Below are 24,397 nucleotides of genomic sequence, written 5' to 3'. Positions count from 1 at the left end.
TCACTATGAATGACAAACATATCTGAGGAGGGCGATTTTGCATCTTTATTGAAGGGCCAGAATTAAACTCTCATCACTCCGTCATCCCCCACCCCCAAGGCATTATTCCTCCATCAAGCTTGAGAAACAATGAGAAAAGACACCAGCTACTTGGGAGATAAGGGCTGCTGCAAAGTGATATGGTGGAAGCTGGGATTCTCCCTCCAAAAAAAACCACTTTTTAATTTTCATCTTCACCATCTGTCAGAAAGTAGAGCACACAAAGGAGTGCCGTGCCTTCAGGCTAAGAGGATTCATTGAGCAAAGCTGGGAAGGAAGAACTAGAGAGACCTGGAGGCAGAGAAACCCTTGGGAGAGATCATTAAGGCTGGCAAAGAAAGGCTATGTTAATTTGAGCTGAGAAGAAACGTGTGCATCTGGGGAATCTTTCAAGAGGTTATGGAATTTTCTGCTACATCATTGCATTTTTCTTTGGTTTCCACTTTAAAATGTAGTTTTAAGGGAGAAAAGTATCTGAAAAAATTCATGTAAGAGAAACAGCTAGCTATAGGACAAAATAGTAATACTTGATTTAAAAAAATGAGACAGAAGGTGGTTTTGCCAGGTCCTCATTTCCTGGTGTAAGAAGAGAAGAAATAAAATGCTGAGCTGCCTTCTGGTGTGGTCCTGGCAGCTGCACCTTCATGTGCAGTTAACCTGGGCCTCGAGCTCCGGGTGAGTCCTGTGTGGTTTGCAGTGAACCCCGTGCTCCCCACCAGCGCCCCCTGCTTACAGATAGTTACCTCGTGTGGTTGTCTCTCTACCTAAATTTTCCAGCACATGTTTAAGGCAGATGTTTCTTTTTGGGTACGAGGCCCCTTTTTTCAGGCCTCTGCAAAAGGTCATGTGCCCCATGAGACTGTAGTACTTTCCACTGAGGAAATATATAAGATCCCCTCAAACCGTTAGGTATGAGTAAGACTTTTTCTCATTTTAAAATGTTTTTTTTCTTGTGTAATGTAACACACACAGAAAACTGCATAGAACATATATGCACAACTTAATAAATTATTTCAAAGTGAACCCCCACATACCCATTACCCAGGTTAAGAAACAGAACATTGCTGGCACTCCAGAAATTCCTTTATTGCCCCGTCCTCATTGTAGTCCTCTCTTCCACCCTTGAGGAAACAACTCTCTTGACATTTACAGAAATCATTTACTTGCTACTCTTTATGGCTTAACCGCCGACACATATGGATCCCTAAACAATATAGTTTTGCTGTGAATTGAGTCATAGTTTATATATTCTTTAGTGATTTTTTTCTCAACATTATGTTTGTAAGAGTCATGCATGTTGTTGCATGTAGTTCCCCACTAATTTGTTGTGTTACTATATCACGGTGGTGGATGGGTATGTGTGTGTTTTCCAGGGTGAGGCTGTGAACAGCTGCTGTTACGGTGTATCCTGGTGATTCTCCAGGAGAGTGGAATGTGCATCATCAGGAACACCTTTAAAAAAATGTAACAGCTTTGTTGAGATACAATTCACATACCATACAATTCACCTGTTTAAAGTGTACAGTTTAGCCTGGCTGGTGTGGCTCAGCAGTTGAGCATCGAAGTATGATCCAGGAGATCGTGGTTTGATTCCTGGTCAGAGCACATGCCCGGATTTTGGGCTCAATCCCCAGCAGGGGGTGTGCAGGAGGCAACCAATTAATGACTCTCTCTCCTTCTCCCTTCCTCTCTCTGAAATCAATAAAGACATTAAAAAAAAAAAAATAAAGTGTACAATTTAATGGTTTTTAACCCATTCCTAGAGTGGTGCAACCATCACCACAATCATCAGTAGCACTTTTAAATGAATTAGTATTGTATTAATTACAAGGCCTGCGTATATGTAGACCATCAGAACAGGAGTAGGTGGACATATTTATTCATTCTAGAGATGGTGCTTGGTTTCTATATGTTCTGTGGTTCCATAGCCCCCAGAAGTCTTTACCCCCCAGGTAAGGAACCACTGGCTTAAGGCATTGATATGTAGAAATTTTCCATTAACATACATATGGGTGCTTGAAAGATGTAGTGCTTTAACTCATTACATATTCTTTTTTTAAATATTTTTTATTGATTTCAGAGAGAGGAAGGGAGAGGGAGAGAGAGAGAAACGTTAGTGATGAGAGAGTCAGTGATCGGCTGCCTCCTGCATGCTCCCTATTGGGGATCGAGCCCGAAACCCAGGCATGTGCCCTGACCAGGAATTGAACCGTGACCTCCTGGTTCATAGGTTGATGCTCAACCACTGAACCACACTGGCTGGGGAACTCATTACATATTCTACAGATGGCCTTATGACAGTGTTTCTCAAATTTCTGTGGGCGTCAGAATCATTTAGAAGACTTGTTAAAACAGATCGCTAAGCACCACCCTCAGAGTTTCAGATTCAGTAGGCCTGGGTGGACCTTGAGAATTTGTATATCTAATCAGTTTCCAAGTGGTACTGATACTGTTCATCTGGGGACCATATTTTGAGAAACCTGGTAGCTGTCTGTTACCTTGGATATTAGAGAACCCAGTATGGAAGGAATTCATTCAATCATTCAGTAGATAAGAATGGGACAAAAGACAGCAATTTGTTGGAGGGAAAAAAGGGCAATTAGCAGGCTCTCACAGTAGCTCAGAGAATGACAGTAGGAATGGAGAGTAGGGAATACATTTTTTAAGTATTATGGAAACACAGTCAAGAGGCCTTGACAATTGATTTGACATGGAGGGTAAAGGAAAGGGAGAAGTCAAAAATGACACCAAGATTTTCGTCCTGGATCAGGAAGAAAATTGGAGCGCAGAGAATAAGCAGGACTGTGAGGAAAGAGTGTGTAATCAATCAGCATCTTAACTTCTCTACTTCTTGGCTGTCTGGGAAGATTTACTCAGCCATCATTTCATGGTCAAACGGTGACTGGTCCCCTAAGCCAGGGGCGGGGAGCGTCCAGGGCTGTATACTGCCTGCGAAATCATTTGGCCCGGCCCTGCCCAGGCAACCAGAGGCGGGAGTTGAAATTCAATAAATCTAGGAGCTTTTTTCAGAGCTTATTTTTAAGTTGATAATTTTGTATGGCCTGTGAATGCTATTATAAATATCCAAATTGCCCTTGGCAGAAAAAAGGTTGCCCACCCCTAAGCCTATGGCCCATTCCTGCCGTGATACCCCCAGAAACTAGAAGCATATGATCATGGGAGCTTTTCTACATGATTGATATTGACTGTTCAGTGGGAATTCAGAGGGGCTACATAAAATTAATGGCAAGAATGATTCCAAGAACATTGGAGATTCTTGAAATCCTTTTTTGTGTATTGCAATCTCTTTCCTACCCTTCCAAAAGCACCTTGAAATTTTCTCTTTTTTAAAAAAAATTCTCACCGAGGATATGTTTTTATTGATTTTTTTAGAGAGAGAGAGAAACATCGATGTGTGAGAGAAAAACATTAATTGGTTGCCTCTCAGGGAATCGAACCCACAACCTTGGTATGTACCCTGACCGGGAATCAAACCTTCAGGCTTTTTTGTACAGGATGACATTTCAACCAGCTGTGCCAGCTGTGCCACCTGGCCAGGGCAAAATTTTCTCTTTCTGACCAAACCACATCTCTATGTGAAATCCTTCTTGCTCTTTTTCTTCTATTTAAAGCCTACACATTCTTTAAGTCCCCCCTCCAGCCCCTCACCCTGACTATGATCGCTCCCTCGGACTCCTCAGGGACTGCGTGCGTCCTGCGTTTCAGAGTAGGTTTTTCATTTCCCCCAGCTAGACCAAACCACCTCAAGAAACAAAGTCTTTAACAGTTTCACATTATTGTATAATCAGGATTAGAAGGTGAATGGTACTCATGTCTTTGAACAAAAGGTAGAGACAGAACTGGGACCTGTAATCTCCAAAATCTCCATTAGCATCAGACAGTAGATTTCCAAATAAGGGGATACATCAGTAGAAGCAGCTTTTTTGTTGGTCAGTGGGCTGGGCCATATGGAAGCCAAAGGTCTCCTTTGTCTCCATGAGAGGCTGACCTCAGTGTCCTGTGTTCTATATCCCGGAGGGCCAACGAGAGCTATTCTCTTTTTTCAATCAACAAATATTTATTGAGCACCTACTAGGTACTCTTGGATACTACCCTAACCACAGGGAGAAAATAGTGAACAAGACCATTTGTGGAGCTTATGAGGAAAGAAAGAAAAACACAAATAAACATGCCATATTATGCCACATTATATTAACTGTTGTAGCAAAAACATGCAAGAATCTAGGAAGAGGATGATATTGGAGGTGGGGCCTGCTTTGGATTGGGTGGTCAGGCATCTTTGAAGGTGTGACCTCAAGGACAAAGAGCCTGATCCGCCCAGAGAAAGGAGAGCCTTTTCCCAGAAGCCAGCAAGGCACAGAGGTGGGAGGTGGGTAAGGAGGCAGTTTGGAGTTTCTGGGGCACAAAGTGAAAACCGAAACAAGATGGAAAGGTTGACAGGGTCACATTTTGAAAGGCCTTGGTAATGTGATGGTGTTTGGTTTCATCTTTTAGGAGGTGGGGAACCTTTGATACACAGAAACACCAGCTCTCTAAAACTATCAGTCTATTTTAAGTTCTTCAACTTTAAGCAGCCTGTCATCATTTTGGTTGGGAGAAATCTGACAGCCCCCCCGCCCCCAGCACACACATGGCTATAAAGCTGTGTGTGTGTGTTTATACTAGTAATTTTACAATCAGCCTGTTTTTGTGTTTGTTTTTTTAAATAAACGTTGCTTTTGTTCTACTTCCTATGAATCAGGATGTTGTTATCTAATTTACTTTTTTTTTAGTGTCCCTGACTAAATAATCAGGTACTGCATGTTTGTTTGCTTTTAATGATTTTTAAAAATTGATTTTAGAGAGAGGAAGAGAGAGAAAAACATGGATGTGAGAGAGAAACATCGATACGTTGCCTCTAGCACTCACCCCAACCGGGTATGGAACTCATAAGCTGGGTTTGTGCCCTGACCAGGAATCAAACCTGCCACCCTTTGGTGTACAGGACGACACCCAAACAGCTGAGCAATGCCAGCCAGGGCTGATTTGCTGTCTTACTAGCCACAGCCTTAGCAACAGGGCAATGGTGAAACGGAGAAAAGCAAAGCAGAGAGAGTGTTATGTTCCAGTGACAGGGTAGGACCACGAAGTATGTGATGTATTTACCCGTGTTGGGGAAGAGTAGAGAGATCTGGACTCCAAGCTACCATTCAGCTGCTGTCTGAGCAAGCTACTTAACCTCTCTACACCTTAGCTTCCCTATATTCAAAGTGACAATAATAATGGCAGGTACCACATAGAATTTTGGTGAAGATTAAATGAGAAAATTGGATGTAAAACACTTGGTTCAGTGCATGTAGTAGGTGTTCACTAATACCTGGTATTGTCACCGGTTATCCCAGAGCCATTTATTACTGCCTGGTATCACTATACTAGGCAGATGGGGCACAGATGGAAAGTCAGACAAGTAAGTCTGCATCTTTAGAAAATTTATAATCACTGGAGAAGTAAGAAATATACACAGTTCCAAGACAGCATGTCTGGGATAAGGTGGTGCTGAGTAGACACCTGTATTCATAAATGCTGGAAGTCCCAAGTAAGTGGAAAGATTTTATTGGCGTTGGATTAATCAAAACAGTTTTATGGGGGAAGCGAACCATGAGCATGGACTTGAAAGTAGTTTAAGGTTTGGATTACTGGAGAGGAGAAAGCCTCCCTGGGAAGAGGTCAGAACGAGGTCTTGTGGGGAAAGCAGAGGTTGTTCTAGGAGGTGGAGGAGATTGGAAAAGAGAGCCCGTAGTTGGAAATTCAGGAACAGAACAAGAGGGAACATGGGGCCAGGGTGGGATGTTTAGAATGGTAAAGAATGGCGGGGGGGGAGGCACTGTAAGTTTTCAAATGGGAATATTATGACGTGCAGTTTGTATTTTAGGAAAACGTGTTGGAGCTGTCTGGGTTAAACCACAAAGAACTGTTCTGGCGTTAAGGTGTAAGAGGGTGAATACTTACTTGGAAATAGGGAAGGAAGTGAATGAACTTCATGTACACTTTAGGAGGTGTTAGTCAGTATCCATAAAGTCTTTCCCTACTCTTTATGGTGGTGGCAATGAAGTGGCCAAGGATGACCAAGGACTGGGGATGACAGCTCTGTCATTCCTGCACCTCCTCAACCTGCTCCCACCTCATGGAAGTTATTTAACAACAGGCAAGTACTTACCGGCAATGCAGCCAGGAGTTCACAAAGGGAAGCATTCCCTTTCCAAAGACTGCTAGGATTGTCTGCCTGGCTATGCCAGAGAGGTTAACAAAATAGCAAACGCGTTTTTTAAAAAAAATTATCTGTATTGTTCTAAGTATTACAGATGTCCCCCTCTTCCCCCCATTGATCTCTTCCACTCCACCCCCACCCCCTGCCAGGCCTTCACACTATTGCCTGTGTCCATGGGTTATGCATATATGCATATAAGTTCTTTGATGGATCGCTCCCCACCCACTCCCCCACCTTTCCCTCTGCAAATGCATTTTTAAATTACACATTCAGTAGCTCTTCGCTGGGTCACCCAGTAAGAATTAGCCAGTGGTGACCGTGAAAAGGCTCCCATCAAGGATCTTGATTATTTCTTGGTAGGTTTCTGGGTGTGCGGGTGCCTGTCTGGGGCAGGGGGACAGGTGTGGGATGGGACACCATTTCCTGTGTGACTCCTAAGCTGCTTAAGTTCTGAACACCCAGTGGTGGGTTTTGTGAGCAGAGCAGCTAATTACCTTTTCAAGCCCTTGTCCTGTAGGTTGAGGTTTTCATTACAGGCACGGTCTGAAGTGTGTGTGGAAAGCGAAGAGATACCTCTTTAAGGACAGATTTGCTCCGTCTCAGCTCCACTTGTCTAAGTCTCTCTCCTTGGTCTCTTATCTCTGGGCTGGATGGCCACAGCCCCCTAAGGAAATGAAAATTGGTAACTGAGTCCAACCAGAAAAAGGAAGACAACCCGGAGTTCCTACTTTCAAATATGCAGCCCTTTGGCTGTGCTGGTGAAGCAGGGTGGTGCAGTCGCGGTAAGGGCCTTGGGCATGCCACGGGGGTCGGCATGTGCAGCAGGGCTGCACCTTGCTATCTTCCATCTACATAGTGGTTTGGGGAGAGGTGGGATGGGCAGATATTTCCAAATGTGGCTTTTCCCAAGGACCCTAAGTAATGTAAGCTTTCACCCCTTATTCTTTTTTAAAAAAAATTATTGAATTTATTGGGATGACATTGGTTAATAAAATTATATAGGTTTCAGGAGCACAGTTTTACAACACATCATCTGTATAATGTATTATGGGTTCACTACCCAAAGTCAAGTGTCCTTCCATCCCATTTATCCCCTTTTACCCTCTTCTGCCTCCCCCGACCCCCTTTTCCTCTGGTAATCACCATACTGTTGTGTGTGTCTATGAGTTTTTGTGTTTTTTTGTTTGTTTTTTAATCCCTTCACCTTTTCCACCCAGCCCCACAACTCCCCTCCCCTCTGACAACTGTCAGTTTGCTTTCTGTATCTATGAGTCTGTTTCTATTTTGTTTGTTTGTTTATTTTGTTCACTTGATTCCACATATAAGTGAAATCATATGGTATTTGTCTTTCTCGGATTGACTTATCACCCCTTATTCTTGATTCTAGTCCCTGCTTGATTTTTTCTTGTAATATTCACTGGACCCAACATATTATGTACGGTTGACTCCAGAAAAATATGCGTTTGAACTGAACAGGTCCACTTATCCACAGATTTTTTCAATAAATACTGTAAATGTATTTTCCTTATGATTTTAATAACATTTTCTTTTCTCTAGCTCATTTTATTGTAAGAATACAGTATATAATACATGTAACATACAAAGTATGTGTTAATCGACTATGTTCTTGGTAAGGCTTCCGGTTAACAGCAGGCTATTAGTAGTTAACTTTTGGGGGAGTCAAAAGTTATATGCAGATTTTGGACTGGGGGAGTCGTCGCACCTATGCCCTGTCTTGTCAAGGGTCAATATATTTATTTGTCCACTGCTGTATCTCTGGCACTTAGAGCAGTAACTGGGACGTGGGAGACCCCTCATGCATTTGGATTAATGAATGTATTGAACGAATGAATGTCTAAAGGAAGAAGCAGAGCAGATGTGCCTGGCCAGCCCATGCGGGCCCTCTGGAGGGTCCTGCTGGAGAATGTCTCATCTCCCCCTCCCTGCAACCTCCCCGTTACTACCAAAGAAGAGAGACCCTGGATTTTCTCATACTTAGCTATGTTTGGTTTGTCTGAAATGACACCTGTCATAGGAAGGGGGAGCTATTTAGTTTTGGGGGAAATCTCTAGTTATCACAAAGGCAGCAAAAAGAATTCGCCCTGCCTTTGGATAATTACTAGATCTTTTTTCCTACACAAGGAACAGTCTGCTCTGGTTGAGACCTGCTGTAAAACTCACCAGTGACCCACACACGGGGCTTCTGATGTTTCCTACACACTAAGACCAAACCATCAGTCCCCACACATTTTCCTTCCTCCCCAGTCCCACTGGGACAAGAGGCTTCCTTCTGCCCACACCGGTGAAACCAGTCACCGACACCCACCTTTCTCCTCCCAGCCCTGCGTGAGGAAATCAGAGAATGTAAATGAGGGCAGTGGTTCAGCGACCACTCGACCACTCCCACTCGAGGGGTGGCTCACATCTGGAAGGCAGAGAAAGAAGCCACCACATGTGCTACAAGGGGTTTTTTTGGGTTGGTTTTTTTTTTGTTTTTTTTTTTTTTGGTCTTTTTTAAATTTTTAAAAATCTTTTTTAATGAGCTGAGAGTTTGACTGAAAGCACAAGTTGGTAGGAATGGCTGCCGGGAGTGATCCTGTCTCAGTTTATGTTTATAAAGCACGGAGGGGCGGGATTAGCAGCTCTTGGGAAGTTTGGCCTTAGCTCGCCTGTCAGCCTGGCACTGGGGTGTCAAAGCCACAGTGACGGTTAGCTGGCACTGACTCCTGTCCTTGGCTCAGACACAGTGGCCCCCAGTGTGGCCTTGGTTGCACCTAGGACTTGCAGAGCCAGAGAGATTTCACAGGGGCCTGATGAAAGGGTGTGACAGAAGCGAGAGATGCTGGTGTGAAGGGGGAATCCGTGGGGATAAGAAGTGTCACCAGCTGGAGAAAGAACTCAGCTATCTGGCAAGGAAACGTGTGAGGATGTGTCGGTGGAATAGGGGTTTTGCCGGAGGCATGGTGGTGGGGATGGCCGTGTGGGGGGGAGGGGGCGTGGGGACGGAGGAGGGCCACAGGGAGTAAGGGCAGCTCTGACTCTTGAGTCCCCAAGAAGGACTGGTAGGTGGAGCTGAGGATGTTTGGACAAGGAGATTCTTTGAAGCTTTTCTCTCGTCCTCCCTACTCTGGACCTGGTCCCCTCCCCTCCATAAAGCCATTAGCTTCTGGTGCCAGCCCTATCTCTGCTCCATCTCTCTTGGTTCCAGTCGGTGCGTTCACAGACCCCCTGCCCTGAGGGACCCGGAGGATTTATGGGGGGTAGAGGTTAGAGGGGGAGGGGTCATCCTTTAGAGGAGGGGAGGTCTGGTTGGGAAGTAGGGAAGTAGCTGTTAGTCCTCTGGGTTAGAGACCGGATCATTTCCGAGCTGGCTCTGCATGACAAAGGGGAAGACGCAAGTTTCTTCTTTGATCTGCTCCCTGCCAACCCGACACACCTGCCTGTTGATGCCCTGGCCCAGCTGAGACCTCAGGAAGAAAAACCAAAAGGGGGTGGGGTCAGGCTGTGGGCCAGCTTCCCTGGATCTCCCTCAGGCCACCTTGCTCTCTTGGTGGCCCCAGGACAAAAAAATATCTGCCAGGCTGATGACCCAAAGCACCTGCCGCCCCCTCTCGGAGAGCCGGGTGCCCCAGAGCTGCGCGGTGAGATGGGGGTGGGGGCGTTGGGAGCGCGTGCAAGCGTGTGTTTGCGTGTGTAAGGTTGGAGGCGTTAAGGGGTCGTGGGAAGAAGACTCACTGGGGCTGAGTGGTCACGCCCTGGATGGAAGCCAGGCGAGGGTGAGCCAGAGGGGCGTGTTTTTATACTTGCTCCAGGATCCAGAAGCTGGATTTTCCGTATGTTTTCAAGGACTCCAGGAAAGGTGTTGGTCGGGGGGGGGATATAGGCGTAGGCGGTGGTTACAAAAAGCTGGATGCAAAGATGCTGGAGGCTCTCCTGCTGCAAGGGGAGGGGTTGTTGCTCAGCACAGATGGTGGAGGCAAGGGTTGCAGATGTCGAGCTGGAGGTGCCTTCACTCTGCTGTCGGTGCTGCTGGGACACTGGGTCGCTGAGGACAGGAGAGGGGATGAGGGCCACCTATGAAGGCACACCCCAGCCTCCAGGGCTTTAGGGCCCCAGTTCGCTGTAGGCTTTTACATTTCTCAGAGAAGTTGCCTTGAGAAAGTGAAAAGTCTCCTGGCCTTCTCCCTACTATTATTACTCCTGGTAAACAAAGGTTGGGATTTAGAAAACTTGTTTAAAGTGAGGTTACTGATTAAGAGGGAAGATTCCGATTTGGCTGTAGGTCAAGCCAACTCACCAATTGTTTTTTAGCCCCACAAAAGAGAGCCTGGTGGTTAGAGAGATCCACCTCTGACTGGCGTGGGAGGTAAGGGGAAGGGCAATGGGATGGTTCTCGCTTTTGGAAGGGCAGGTGTGCATTGCAACAGCCAACGCTCTTCCTAAATGCTGCATAGAGTGTGCTCTGTTCTTGAAGTGGTGTGTTTCCATTTCTCTCTTCTTGTTTCTCAGCTCATTGTTTCCTTTGGAGTTAGGCCTTGAGTGGGGTCTTCACAATCTGGGCTAAGAGGCACCAAGGTGGTCCTGTGGTGAGATGAGCAGTCGGAGATGGAGGTTGGAAAGAGGCTGAATTTCTTTGGGAGAGCAGAAAGCGGCATTAGACCCATCCCAGAGCTCACTCCCCTGTCTTCTGGTCCTCCCCTATCCGTCGCATAGCCACGCTGATTCTCCCTCCATTTCTGTTTTCCCAGGAAGTCCAGTTTTGGAAGCCGACAGTCCCAGGGGTCTTCCCAGGACACTGGGGAGGGCTGAGGCCGACCATGCCCGGCCTGCTGCTGCTCGCCGCTGCGCTGCTGTCCAGCTGGGCTCAGCTCCCAGCCGAAGCCAGCTCCTGGTGGTGAGTGAGGGGCTGAAGTCCTACTCTACAACCTACGCCTCCTTTGGTAATTGAAATGTGGAGAAGGTCACCATGGGTCGTGATCATTTCTTTACTCATAGGAATCCTAAGGACCTCTTTTATCCCAGAAAATCTAGCACCACCCTTTTTCTCTCTCAAGCCCCCAGAGGTAAAGTTTCCACAAGATAAAGGATTAGTTCATTTGGCTTTTTCTCTGATCTTGTCTGCATTCCCATTTGCCTGGCTCTTCCTCCATCCCCACGGGTGGTTAGAAATCTCTCTTTTGTTGCTACTGGATGGAATATTGATTTTTTTTTTTCTGGTGGGGGCAAGGAGAGTAGAATTTCTGTTTTGTAAGCCCGATGACCAGATGAGGGATTTGCAGGATCATGTATGGCTTTCTTTTTATGTTTTAAGACTATTGTCATTGCCAAGTCAACATGGAAATGGCAGGCATTCACCACCTGTTCTGCGTGGTCCGTGTCCTGCTCACACTTTACTCAGATGGCAAATGTAGAGCTTTCTCATCTGACTTAACACTTTAATGTATCTGGTGAATGATAACGAAAAAGGAGAGCCCTTGAACTGATAAAAAGTGGGTTGGGGGGGGGGGGTCAGGTATGGAAGTGAAAACATTTAGAATATATTGCAATGCATGTAAATGAGATTCAATTTTAAAGGCATAAGGGGAAGTTCTGTCTAAGTGAATTCATTGTTTTCCATCGCATATCCTGCACGTGGGCCAAGGTGAACTAATCACTCCTGCTCCTTGAATGAGTCAAGCGCTCTCCTGTTGAGGTTTGGCGCTTTTTGCCCTCTGCCTCAAATGAATATAGCCTGCCCTTTCTGTCGTGTTCTCCTTCTGCCCCATGCCCTTTGAGACCCAGCTCACACTCCGGCCATCTCCTTATAAAAGTGTCTCCCGAGCCCTGGCCTGGTGGCTCTGTTGGTAGGAGCATTGTCCCCTACACCAAAAGCTCATGGGTTCGTCTCTGGCCAGGGCACATACCTGGGTTGCTGGTTTGCTCCTGTGGCCCCTGGCATGTGTAGGAGGCAACTGACCAATGTGTCTCTCTCACATCAATGTTTCTCTCTCTTTCTCTCCCCCTCTCTCCCCCTCCCCCACCCTCTCCATTCCCCTCTCTATCTCTAAAAAAATCAATGAAAATGTCCTCGGGTGAGGATTTAAAAAAATAAAATGTTTTTAAAAATAAATAAATTGTTTAAAACAAAAAAGCTTCTCCCCAGCTGTAAGAGCTCTTCCCCTATCTGATCACTCTGGATCCAGAAGCTCAAGTCTGCCTTAGGCATCTGACATCTCATGTCATGTTTGTGCCTCAGTTTCCCCAGTTTTCTTTCTTTTTAAAAAATTTATTTTAGAAGGAGAAAGAGAGAAAGAGAAAGAAAAAGAAACATTGATGTGAGAGAGACATTTCGATCCGTTGCCTCCTGTAGGTGCCCTGACTGGAGACTGAACCCACAGCCTAGGTATGTGCCCTACCTGGGCACTGAACCCACAAACCAGGTGCATGCACTGACAAGGAATGAAACCCATGACATTCTGGTGCATTGGACGATGCTCCAACCAACAGAGCCACACTGGCCAGGGCTCCCCAATTTTCTTTTCCTAGCCCTTAGTGCAGGGCCTTATTCAGAGAAAGCACTCAGTAAATGTGTTGAATGAATGACTTACTGCTGCACACGGGCAGGTGCTCACTCCTTTCCCCTTTTTGAATTGCTGCTGTAGGTCATTAGCTATGAACCCAGTGCAGAGACCTGAAATGTTCATCATCGGTGCCCAGCCTGTGTGCAGCCAGCTTCCTGGGCTCTCCCCTGGACAGAGAAAGCTGTGCCAGTTGTACCAGGAGCACATGGCCTACATAGGGGAAGGAGCCAAGATGGGCATCAAGGAGTGTCAATACCAGTTCCGGCAGAGACGGTGGAACTGCAGCACAGTGGACGACACGTCTGTCTTTGGGAGGGTCATGCAGATAGGTGAGTGGCCACCAGACGTGGCTTGGCTGAAGGAGCTGCGCTCACCTGGCCTGGGTGCAAGCATGCTTTGTCAGGAGGGGGGCAGAGAGAGCCCACCTGAGTGTCTAAGTGGGTTCTCTCAAGGCTTGGAATTAGCCTACAAGGAGAGGGGGAGATGCACACAGACAGCAGAGTCGCAGCTAATGTGTTAGCTGCACAGCTCAGTGCTCAGCTAACCCTCTGCTTCCAGCTTCACCCTGTCTGGGGCAGCCTGCATGACTCACTCTGGGAAGGGCTCAGACCATCTGAGTTGAGTTAGAGTGAATTAGGAAACCCGCCCACCACCAGTGCCCTTTGTCTCACTCAGCACAAGGGCCTCCTTTGAGAGCCTTGCCCTAAATGTCTGTAGGCTTTTTGCCTCTTCCACTTGGACCCCAAGAGAGATAGAATCTTTGGGCCAAATTGGTGATAGCTGTCATTAACCCAACCCAGATCCAGTCCTGGCTTTTTCATTTGAAAGGGGGGGTGTGAAAGTGGGGGAAGGGGACAGACTGTAGAAGAAAGATGAGAGGACCACTCTTCCCAGATTCCTCTTCTCTCCCCTCTCCCACTCCAGGTCTAGGATTCTTTGGCTGCCCTATTGCTTAGATAGAGGTGTGATCTGTGGTCTAATTGTTTTAGGTCCTTTTGAAATGTAATTCTCCTCTCCCTGGCAAGAAATTGAGAAATCCGGCCCTATTCTACTGGGTCTTATCCCCAGGGTCATAAAAGGAAGGTGTTAGGGCACTGAAGTCCCTGTCTCACATTCTCTCAGAACAGCTTGCCTCAAAAGACATTCTGGAGTTACCTAAGGCTGCGGTTTTCCCAAAGAACGGTTTTCCCAAAGAACGACTTTAGCAGCAGGGGAGGTAGGGAGTTGAGATTCCGTTCTCCTCTATGATGGATACTTGGAAGGCCCGCTCCCTCTCCTGACCTCTTTCCCCTGCCTCCCCCGCCCCATATTGAGAAGTAAGGACCAGGGAAAAGTACACTTTGAACCTCATTTCTCCCTTCCTTCAGTGTCAACTCGAGATTCATAAAAGGAATGTTTCTGTGTTCCCATGACAGTCTTACTGGGCAACTTTCCCAATAGAATGGACTTGAGGGTTAAGTGAGATTTGGTGATAATTTATCAATTCTTCTCAAATATACTTAGTGTCTGTCCCTCCTTCCTGGGCTTCTGGTGAGGACACAAGGAAGGCCCAGGTATAGAGAAAGGCACCCCCTAATCACTTTAAGAGAATAACCTAATGTATACCTGGTGCTGGCTAGATCCTTTCCATGTGTTATTTTGTTTGCGCGAAGGCCAAAAAATGAGGCTTTACTTTAGAAAGAAAGCGTTGGCTGGAGTAGAAACTCTGCTGGGTACAGGTTTGAATGGTAGAATGACTTGTGAGAGCAGACCCTGTTCTGTGCCCTGTTCTGTTACAAATGGAACCCTCCTGATTGCCTTATTTTCACCATTCCTTTTTGTAGCTTCCCTGCAGGCTTATGCTCCCTGGGAAGCTGTCCTCCACCCCTCCCTCTTGGGGCCCACATAGCTCCTGGTGAGTCCTCTCACTGCTGTCTTGTGTGTGACTTCCAAAAGATTCCTTCCTTCTTTGAAGCGGCTGCAAAAGTCCACCACCAAAGGGCAGCAGAGCAACTCAGAGGGAGCCACTGACCCTTCACCCAGTCTCCACCCAGAGGAGCATGGAGGCAACTTCCTGGCAGTTGGAACAGAGAAGGCATGATATTGTCCTGTCGTTTCCTGTTGTCCTACTAGAGTAAGGTCTCTCTAGTAGCTCTAGTAGCTGCTGGTGTAATAGCCCTTTTCCTTGTGATGGTTTGAGTTTCCACTCTGAATTGTTCCGTATAGAGATTCCCCACTCCGCATTGCTTATCCATTCTGAAGCCCCAAGCAATCTCTTGCTTGCTGAGAATAGCACTAGTAGCCTGTACTTACCAAAGACCCAAATGCCTGTGAAGGCAGAGCCACCTGCACTCAGGATCTAATGATGCCTCCTGCCAAAAGATGCAGAATGACTGCAAGAGACAGCTGATTTACTCGAGGACAGATTGGGATCCCAAATCATGCTGATAGGCAAGGACCACCAGAGCACATAATGCCTGTGATATTACGCTCAGCTGCAGGAGCACTATTTTAAAAGGCAATTCTGAGCAGGGTGATTCAGCTCTGAAAAACATGTTTGCTAAAGAATGGAAGAAGAAATTAGACATATGTAGCTTGGAAAAGAGAACACATAAAAGGCATCTTAGTTGTTTTCAAATACTGAAGGGCTGTCATATGGAAAAGGGATTGGATGGTGTATCTCCAGCAGGCAGAAGTTATAGGGAGGCCTATTTCAGCTTAATATAAGAATGTTCTGGTGACTAGAGTCATTAAAAAAAGATGGAATGGATTGCTTTGAGAATCCAACCCACTTCTCTGAGGAATGCTGTGAAAGGAATGCTCACAGAATGTGGTGCTGGGCTGCAGCTTCAGAGGCTCCTTCCTGTCCCCGGATGCCAGGTCAGGGGGTAGAGGCCCCATTTTAATAAGACTTCTCAGGCATGACTCCCTCTTGCTGAGTCTCTTAACCACCTTACTGTCCTGGAAGCTCACACTCATAGCCTGACTCCCCTAGACCAGATAGATCCTGGTCTCTGGCTCAGCACTGACTCAGATGTCAAGCCTGATGGCTGAGTCATGAATGTGACTTCCTGTATCTCTGGGTTTTTCTTGGGCTGCTCCTAGTCCACAACTGACCAGAAGCTGACCCCTGATTAATTGAGAAAAATTGATTTGCCCAGTGTGGTTGCAGACTTCACTGTGCTGTGCTTAGATAATCAGAAAGTAGGGTAAGGTGGGAGATCACTCTAGACCTAATAATGATTACACACTGCTTCCCTCTCCACCTGCCAAGACAGAATTGTGGCGTGTCTACTTCTGCCCACGGAGAGCAGAAATCCTGTCTGGTTTAATAGCTGAGATCAGGATTGAATCTCAGTTTCCTGCTGAGAACCACTCCCTTCCTTCCATTATTGAGTCCATAGATGAGTGTTATTTATTATTTCTTATAATAGCTTTATTGAAATATAACTCATGTACCATATAATTCACCATTTAGTATACAGTATACAGTTCAGTGTATACATAATAGTATACGGTTCAGTATACAGTATACAGTTCAGTGTATACATAATAGTATACAGTTCAGTGTATATTCACAGGATTGTGTAACCAGCACTACTATCTGATTCCAGAATCCTATAAAGAAATTGCATACCCATTAGAGGTCACTCTTCATTTCTTCCCTCTCCTCCTCAAACCCTCAGTAACCACTAATCTTTCTGTCTTTATGAATTTTCATATTATGGACATTTCATGTAAATAGGATCATACAATATGTGACCTTTTATATCAGGTTCAATATAGACACAAAATGCTAAGTGGTTCACTTAGCATAGTAATTTCAAGGTTCATCCATATTGTAGCATGTACCTGTACTTAATTAGTTTTTTTAAAATATGGTTTTTTAAATACGTTTTTTAATGTTTTACTGAATTTTAGAGAAAGAGAAAAGGAGAGGGAGAGAGAGAGAAACATCAACTGGTTGCCTTCCGTATGTACCCCAACCAGGGATTGAACCTGCAACCTGGCTATGTGCCCTGACTGGGAATCAAACCAGCAACCCTTTGGTGCATAGATGATACTCAACCAACTGAGCAGCACCAGCCAGGGCTTAACTATGTTTTACTAATTTTTAGACAGAGAGGAAGGGAGAGGGAGGGAGAGATAGAAACATCTATTGGCTGCTTCCTGCATGCCCCCTACTGGGGATCGAGCCTGCAATCCGGGCATGTGCCCTGACCAGGAATCGAACCAGCGACCTCTCGGTGCATGGGACCATGGTCAACCAACTGAGCCACACCAACCAGGGCTGTGTTTTATTACTTTTTATGGCTGGATAATACCCCATTGTATGGATAATACCACCTTTTGCTTACCCATTTACCCGCTGATGGACAATATGGATTGTTTCTCCTTTTTGGCTATTATGAATAATGCTACAGTGAACATTCATAAGTTTTTGTGTAGACAGATGTTTTCCTTTATTTTGGATATATTTTTAGGAGTGGGATTGCAGGGTCATATGGTAATTCTCTGTTTAACCTTTTGAGGAGCTGCCAGACTTCCCAAAGCAGCTGCACCATTGAACATTCCCACCAGCAGTACATGAGGGTCCCAGTTTTCCTGTACCCTCCCCAACTTGTTAGTTGTCATTTTGATGATAGCCATCCTCATGCATGTGAAGTGGTGTCTCGTTGTGATTTTGATTTACATTTCCCTGGTGGCTGAGTATTATTTTTTATAAACATTTTTATTGAATTAGAGCATACATCATCTGGGTTTTTAAATGCTTCACTAGAGCAATAGAGGGACACAGCTCAACTTTTCTACTAGAAATGATCTGGGTATTTAGAGAGACCCTGCTGAGTGAATGCCCCATAGATGTGGTTCCCAGTTCCCTGGAGTTAGGAGGCAGTGTGGACCCTATGGAAGGCAGGAGACAGCATGGATGATCTGGATGTTGTAATTCTAGTTCACTTTCTACTCCTGCTCTCTGCCACTGTCTAGGTAGGTAATGGCAGCAATAAAAAGACATATGTGTGGCTCGTAGAGTGAAAAATTGGCACCTGTGAGGGAGAGATTTTTGTGAGGATAGAGTCCCATGGTTTCTACTTAGTCTCATTCTCTTGGTCTCACGTGTTTCCTAAATTCCTCGATGTCCACTCTCTCCTGCCTTGAGGTCTGCTGATCATATAAACTTCTGGAATGGATGTTAGTGTAGGCCAAGGGCTGGAGGGAGTCGCTCTATTTGGTATGTCCATAGGGCAGAGGAGGCAAATTTCAGCTCATTGTCAAGAGAAGTTTCGAACCATTAGAGCCATGGGGAGTGAAGGGCGCCCCTTCCCGATGTTGCTTCCCCCCCTCGGGAGCGTTAGGGCTGAGGCTTCAGCAGCGTGGGTCCGGAGGAGGCAGAGGGCAGGAGCCTCCGCTAGAGGCTGACCTCCGCCGCCGTCTTGCCTTGTCTTGCAGGGAGCCGGGAGACGGCCTTCACCTATGCCGTGAGTGCCGCGGGCGTGGTGAACGCCATCAGCCGGGCCTGCCGAGAGGGCGAGCTGTCCACGTGTGGCTGCAGCAGGACAGCGCGGCCCAAGGACCTTCCCCGGGACTGGCTGTGGGGCGGCTGTGGGGACAACGTGGAGTACGGCTACCGGTTTGCTAAGGAGTTTGTGGATGCCCGGGAGCGGGAGAAGAACTTTGCCAAGGGATCGGAGGAGCAGGGCCGGGTGCTTATGAACCTGCAGAACAACGAGGCGGGTCGAAGGGTGAGCTGGACCCCCCACTCCCCCACCCCCGTCCCTCCCCTCACACCGAAGTCCAACTGGGCTGTCCCTGGGCTGAGCTCCGAGCCATGGCCTGGCCCTGGAGAAAGGGGTTGGCCTGCTTAGGGAGGTTCTTACCTACAACTGCTGACCTAGATGCCCACAGTATTGAACTAATACCTTCAAAAGGGTCCATTTCCCAACAGGCACATGCACTTGTCAATTTTTAAACCTTATTTATTTCTCCACATTTGTCCCTGTAGGGCTTAGGTGCAGTCTTATCAGAATTGCAGACATAAGGGGTGGAGTTCTTGTCTCGACTGCCCCTCCTTTGTAATCCAAACTGATAGCACGATTGGAAGTTTTGGCTGTTAGACTTAGTCTAGGGCTTATGATTCCTTTTTTTAATTGATTTGTTTTGTTTTGTTTTAGAGAGAGGAAGAGAGAGAGAGAGAGAGAGAGGTATAAGAGAGAAACATCGATTGGTCGCCTCCCGCACATGCTCTGATTAGGGATTGAACCCGCAACCTGGGTATGTGTCCCGACCGGGAATCGAACCTACCACCCCTTGGTGCACGGGGTGATGCTCCAACTAACTGAGCCACACTGGCCAGGGCTAGGGTTATGATTTCTTAAAGGCTCAGGTAAAAGCAGAGCTGACTTAAGAACTGATGTCATACCATCCAGAAACCTAGTCCAAAAGCTCACTTAGGTCTAATGGCAGACACACTTGTATGCTAGGATTTTTAAACATAAGTGGAAGTGTGAAGGACAGACCATTCTTTGAAGTCTCAAGTAGATAGTCTCTCTGATCACTTGTAAGATATAAAGCCTCAATTTCAGTAGAAACTATTTTCTTTTTTTAAAACTATGTTTTTATTGATTTCAGAGAGATGAAGGGAGAGGGAGAGAGATGAAAACATCAGTGATGAGAGAGAACCATCTATTGGCCTCCTCCTGCACACCCCTTACTGGGCATTGAGCCCACAACCCGGGCATGTGCTCTGACTGGGAATGGAACCGTGACCTCCCAGTTCATAGGTGGACTCTCAACCACTGAGCCACACCAGCCAGACTAAACTGGAGGTTTTGAAGTGAGCTTGCTTTATTGTACTTGCAGAGCATACCCGGGCAACAGCGTTAGATTTCCTTTATGTCGTCCTGGGGAGCACGTGCTTGCTCTGCCTGCACCTTGTTCATGAAGACCCCACCTCTGAACACATGCTCTGGACTCCTCTTTCCTTTGTTGCGCTGTGAGGCCTCTGCCCCAGGAAACTAGGGGGCTCTCTCAGCGTAGCCAGTGTAGGGGGAGTGTGGATTTGCATCCAGGTCTCCCTATAGAGAGGTCTGAGGCCTGAGTGCTGGGTGGTGGGACACTGTCCTGACAAAGGACCAAGGGACCATAGACCTCTCACAGACTTCTTTCTGGGAGTGTTGGCCACATTCAGTTCTGTGCCAAGTCAGCTGGCTCAGGGGCCCAGGCCAGGTATTTTAGTGAGAGCAAAGACAAACTAAAAAATGAGAGCAGAGGTTTCTTGAGAAGAAATAAATCCAAAAATTTAATGTTGGTTCACTGGTGATTCAGTAACAGGATATGAATATATTTCTAAAAATGTGTTTATATATCAATTAAAAAATAAATCATGGCCCTGGCTGGTGTGACTCAGTTGGCTGGAGCATCGTTTGATGCACCAGAAGGTCCTAGGTTCGATTCCAGGTCAGGGCATATACTTAGGTTGCGGGTTTGATCCCCAGTCAGGGTACATACAGGAGGCAACTGATCAATGTTTCTCTCTCTCTCTCTTCCCCCACCCTTCCTCCCTCTCTAAAATCAATTAAAATAAATAATTTTTTTTAAAGTCATGTTTCTTAGGAGTACAAAGCAAATAAATGGGATTGGGAATGTGTTTACATGAATCAGGATCTTGTGATGTTGGCTTGGTAGCATGTGGTACACTTGTGTAGACTTAGCAGCTCCAATAGTGTGATGTCAAGTAGACATTAGAATTGGTCTCTTGCCTAGCGTCTTCCTTATATATCACATATTCCAAGGCCAATTTCTTTAGCTGCATATGGGTGTATGGGGGTGGTGGTGATCCGTGGTGGTGTGAGGGGTAGTGGTTGATGCTCTGAACTGTGGTTGTTATGGTATAAACCGGGGCAGAGAGACCAGAACTGTTTTAGGTGACCGTCCATTCTGTGGGCATCTGTGGGGCTGCCTCTGTCTCCAGGACTTCCTTTCTGTTTAGCAGTCTGATAGGCAGTCTTTGGGTGTTTAACCACGACTAGAGAGAGGTTGGTGGAAAAGGTTAAGACCTTCACTTTATCTCTCTCATATGCCCAAATTTTATCCATTTTCAAGATCCCAGTATAATACCACCTACTCCTTCAAATCTTTCCCACCCCCCATAGGCAGTGGTCTCTGCTTTGGAACTGCAGGAGAGCATTTGTATTTTTCCTGAGGCATGGCTTACTCTGCCTCATCTCATGGGCTGAAGATTTCTGAGGACAGGGATTGCCATGTATGAGCATGTGAACATGCAGATGAAAGTTTCTATATTTCTTCCTGGCGAGAGGTCAGATTCATGGAGGGCTGTTTCCTGTCTCTGCTCTGAGCTGTCCCTGGGGCATTGTGACAGATGTGGAGGTGACTAGGCATTCATCCTAATCTGGGCCCCATTTCAGTCACAGTCTTGACCCCACTTCTGCTGGGCCCTCATTTTATGGCTGTTAATTATTTGTTTGTTTGTACTGGGCCCTTATCTTGGCAGCCCCTTCCCTTCCATCTGCCACATCTGCAGTTACTTACACGCCTTCCCCTGTCTGTCTCCCTGCCTTTGGCCCCCCCTTCCTCTAGTCCCACACCTCTTCTATAGCCCTTTATCTCTCCCTTTGCCTCTGTCTGCTCCAGGTTGAGAATTCTTTTTATATTTTAAATTGAGTTTATTGGGATGACATTGGTTAATAAAATCACATACGTTTCAGGTGTACAATTCTATAATACATCATCTGTATATTATTGTATTGTGTGTTCACCACCCAAAACCAAGTCTCCTTCCATCACCATTTACCCTCCCATACCCTCTTTTGCCTTCCCCGATGCCCCTTTCCCTCTGGTAATCATCAAACTGTTGTCTGTATCTATGACTTCTTTGGGTGTTTTTGTTTGTTTGTTTTGCTTAATCCCTTCATCTTTTTCACCCAGCCCTGCAACCCCCTTCCCCTCTGACAGCTGTCATTCTGTTCTCTATGAGTCTGTTTCCATCTTGTTAGTCTGATTCCACATATAATTCCACATATGAATGAAATCATATGATATTTGTCTTTCTCTGACTGTCTTATTTCACTTAGCGTAATGCTCTCTAGGTCTATCCATGCTGTCCCAAAGGGTAAGAGATCCTTCTTTTTTACAGCTGCATAGTATTTCATTATGTAAATGTACCACAGTTTTTTGTATCCACCCATTTACTGGGGCTGCTTTCAAATGTTGGCTATTGTAAATAACACTACAGTGAACATAGGGGGTGCATATATTCTTTCAAATTAGTGTTTCAAGCTTCTTCAGATATATTCCCAGAAGTGGAATTGCTAGGTCATAAGGGAGTTCTATTTTAAATTTTTTGAGGTAACTTCATACTGTTTTCCACAGTGGCTGCACCAGTCTGCATTCCCACCAATGGTGCACGAGGATTCCCATTTTTCCACATCCTTGCCAATACTTGTTGTTTGTTGATTTAGTGATGATAACCATTCTGACAGGTGTGAGGTGATATCTCATTGTGGTTCTAATTTGCATTTCTCTGATGATTAATGAAATTGAGCATCTTCTCTTTTTTTTAAATTTATCTTTATTGTTCAAAGTATTACAGATGTCCTCTATTTTTCTCTCATTGACCCTCTCCACCCCGTTTCCGCCCCCTCCCTGGGCCTTCACCACATGTATCTTTTCATATGTCTATTAGCCATCTGTATGTCCTCTTTGGAGAAGTATATAATCAGGTCCTTTGCCCATTTTTAATTGGATTGTGTGTTATTTTGGTGTTGAGTTTTATAAGTTCTTTATAAATTTTGGATGTTAACTTCTTATCAGTATATCGTTGGCAAATATGTTCTCCCATTCAGTGTGTTGTCTTATCATTTGTTTATGTTTTCCTTTGCTGTGCAAAACCCTTTTAATTCGATGTAGTCCCATTTATTTTTTTCTTTTGTTTCCCTTGCCTGAGGAGACATATCAGAAAAAAATATTGTTACAAGAAATGTTCAAGATTTTACTGCCTATGTTTTCTTCTAGGATTTTTATGGTTTTGAATCTAACGTTTAAGTCTAATCCATTTTGAGTTTATTCTTATGTATGGTATAAGAAGGTGGTCTAGTTCCATTTTTTTGCACATATCTGTCCAATTTTCCCAACACCACTTATTGAATAGACTCTCTTTACCACACTGTATGTTTCTGCCTCCTTTGTCAAATATTAATTGATCATAAAGGCATGGATTTATTTCTGGATTTCCTTTTCTGTTTCATTGATCTATATGTCTGCTTTTATGCCAATACCATGCTGTTTGTTTGTTTTCTTAATTAAACTTTTTTAAAACGATTTTTAGAGAGAGGAGGAAGGAGAGAGAGAAACTGATGAGAACGTGAAACATCAATTGGCTGCCTCCTGCATGCCCCCTAGTGGGGATCGAGCCCGAGTATATACCCTGACCAGGAATGGAACCAGTAACCTTTCAGTGCATGAGACGATGCCCAACCAACTGAGCCCTACCAGCCAGGGCTATACCATGCTGTTTTGATTACTATGCCTTGTAAGTATAGTTTGATACCAGGTAGCATGATTCTTCCAACTTTGTTCTTCTTTCTCAAGAATGCTGCAGCTATTCAGGGTCTTTTGTGATTCCATATAAAATTTTGAAATATTTGTTCTAGTACTGTGAAATATGCCATTGGTATCTTGATAGGAATTGCACTGAATCTATATGTTACTTTGGGTAGTATTGACATTTTAATGATGCTAATTCTTCCTATCCATTAACACAGTATATGCTTCCACTTAATATTATTTTTTTAAATCTTCACTTGAGGATATTTTTTCCTTTGCTTTTTAGAGACAGCAGAAGGGGGGGAGGGGGAAAGAGGTGGGGAGGTTGAGAGAGAGAGAGAGAGAGAGAGAGATGTAAGAAAGACACATCCATTGGTTTACTCCTGCACATGCCCTGACCGGGGCCAGGGATTGAGCCTGCAACTGAGGTATGTGCCCTTGGTTGGACTGAACCTGGGACCCTTCAGTCCTCAGGCCAACATGCTAACCACTAAGCAAAACTGGCTAGGGCACTATTTTGAATAAGAGTGATAAAAGCAGACTTCTCTGTCTTGTTTCCAATCTTAAGGGAAATACTTTTAGTTTTTGCCAGTTGAGTATGATGTTGGCTATGGGTTTGTCATATATGGCCTTTATAACACTGAGGTATGTTTCCTCTATTTCCACTTTTCTGAGCGTTTTTATCATAAATGGGTGCTGGATTTTATCAAATGCTTTTTCTGCATCTGATAATATGATCATATGATTTTTATCCTTCATTTTGTTTATGTTTTGTATAATATTTATTGATTTGCAGATATCATACCAACTTTGCATCCCATTGTTAACCCATTCGTTGTTCAGTAACATGTTATTTAGCCTCCAATGTCTTTGTGTGCTTTCCAGTTTTTTTCTTGTAATTGGTTTCTAGTTTCATATCATTATGGTCCTTGCTTTTCATCACTTTGAATATTTCATGCCCATCCTTTCTGTTCTGAAATGTTTCTAT

The 24,397-nt window shown here is 45.3% G+C and overlaps 1 protein-coding gene across 3 annotated transcripts in view; it reads left to right on the top strand.

Annotated features, from left to right (window-relative positions):
• Positions 1–24,397, top strand: part of WNT5B (Wnt family member 5B) — a 118,338-nt gene that overhangs the window by 85,965 nt on the left and 7,976 nt on the right. For 2 of the 3 annotated variants that reach the window (XM_087814457.1, XM_016224882.2), the window contains exons 2-4: positions 11,056–11,201; positions 12,949–13,196; positions 18,298–18,590. In XM_087814457.1, coding sequence (XP_087670583.1) covers positions 11,056–11,201; positions 12,949–13,196; positions 18,298–18,590 — 687 coding nt within the window. Of the gene's footprint in view, positions 1–11,055; positions 11,248–12,948; positions 13,197–18,297; positions 18,591–24,397 lie in introns of those variants that run through there. The other variant, XM_016224884.2, reaches the window with a different exon arrangement.

Source organism: Miniopterus natalensis, chromosome 2 (genome assembly GCF_054644295.1).
Source record: "Miniopterus natalensis isolate mMinNat1 chromosome 2, mMinNat1.hap1, whole genome shotgun sequence".
In the NCBI taxonomy this organism is placed as follows: Eukaryota; Metazoa; Chordata; class Mammalia; order Chiroptera; family Miniopteridae; genus Miniopterus; species Miniopterus natalensis.
The sequence above is the reverse complement of the archived record's forward strand: the minus strand, read 5'-3'. Positions and strand labels throughout refer to the sequence as shown.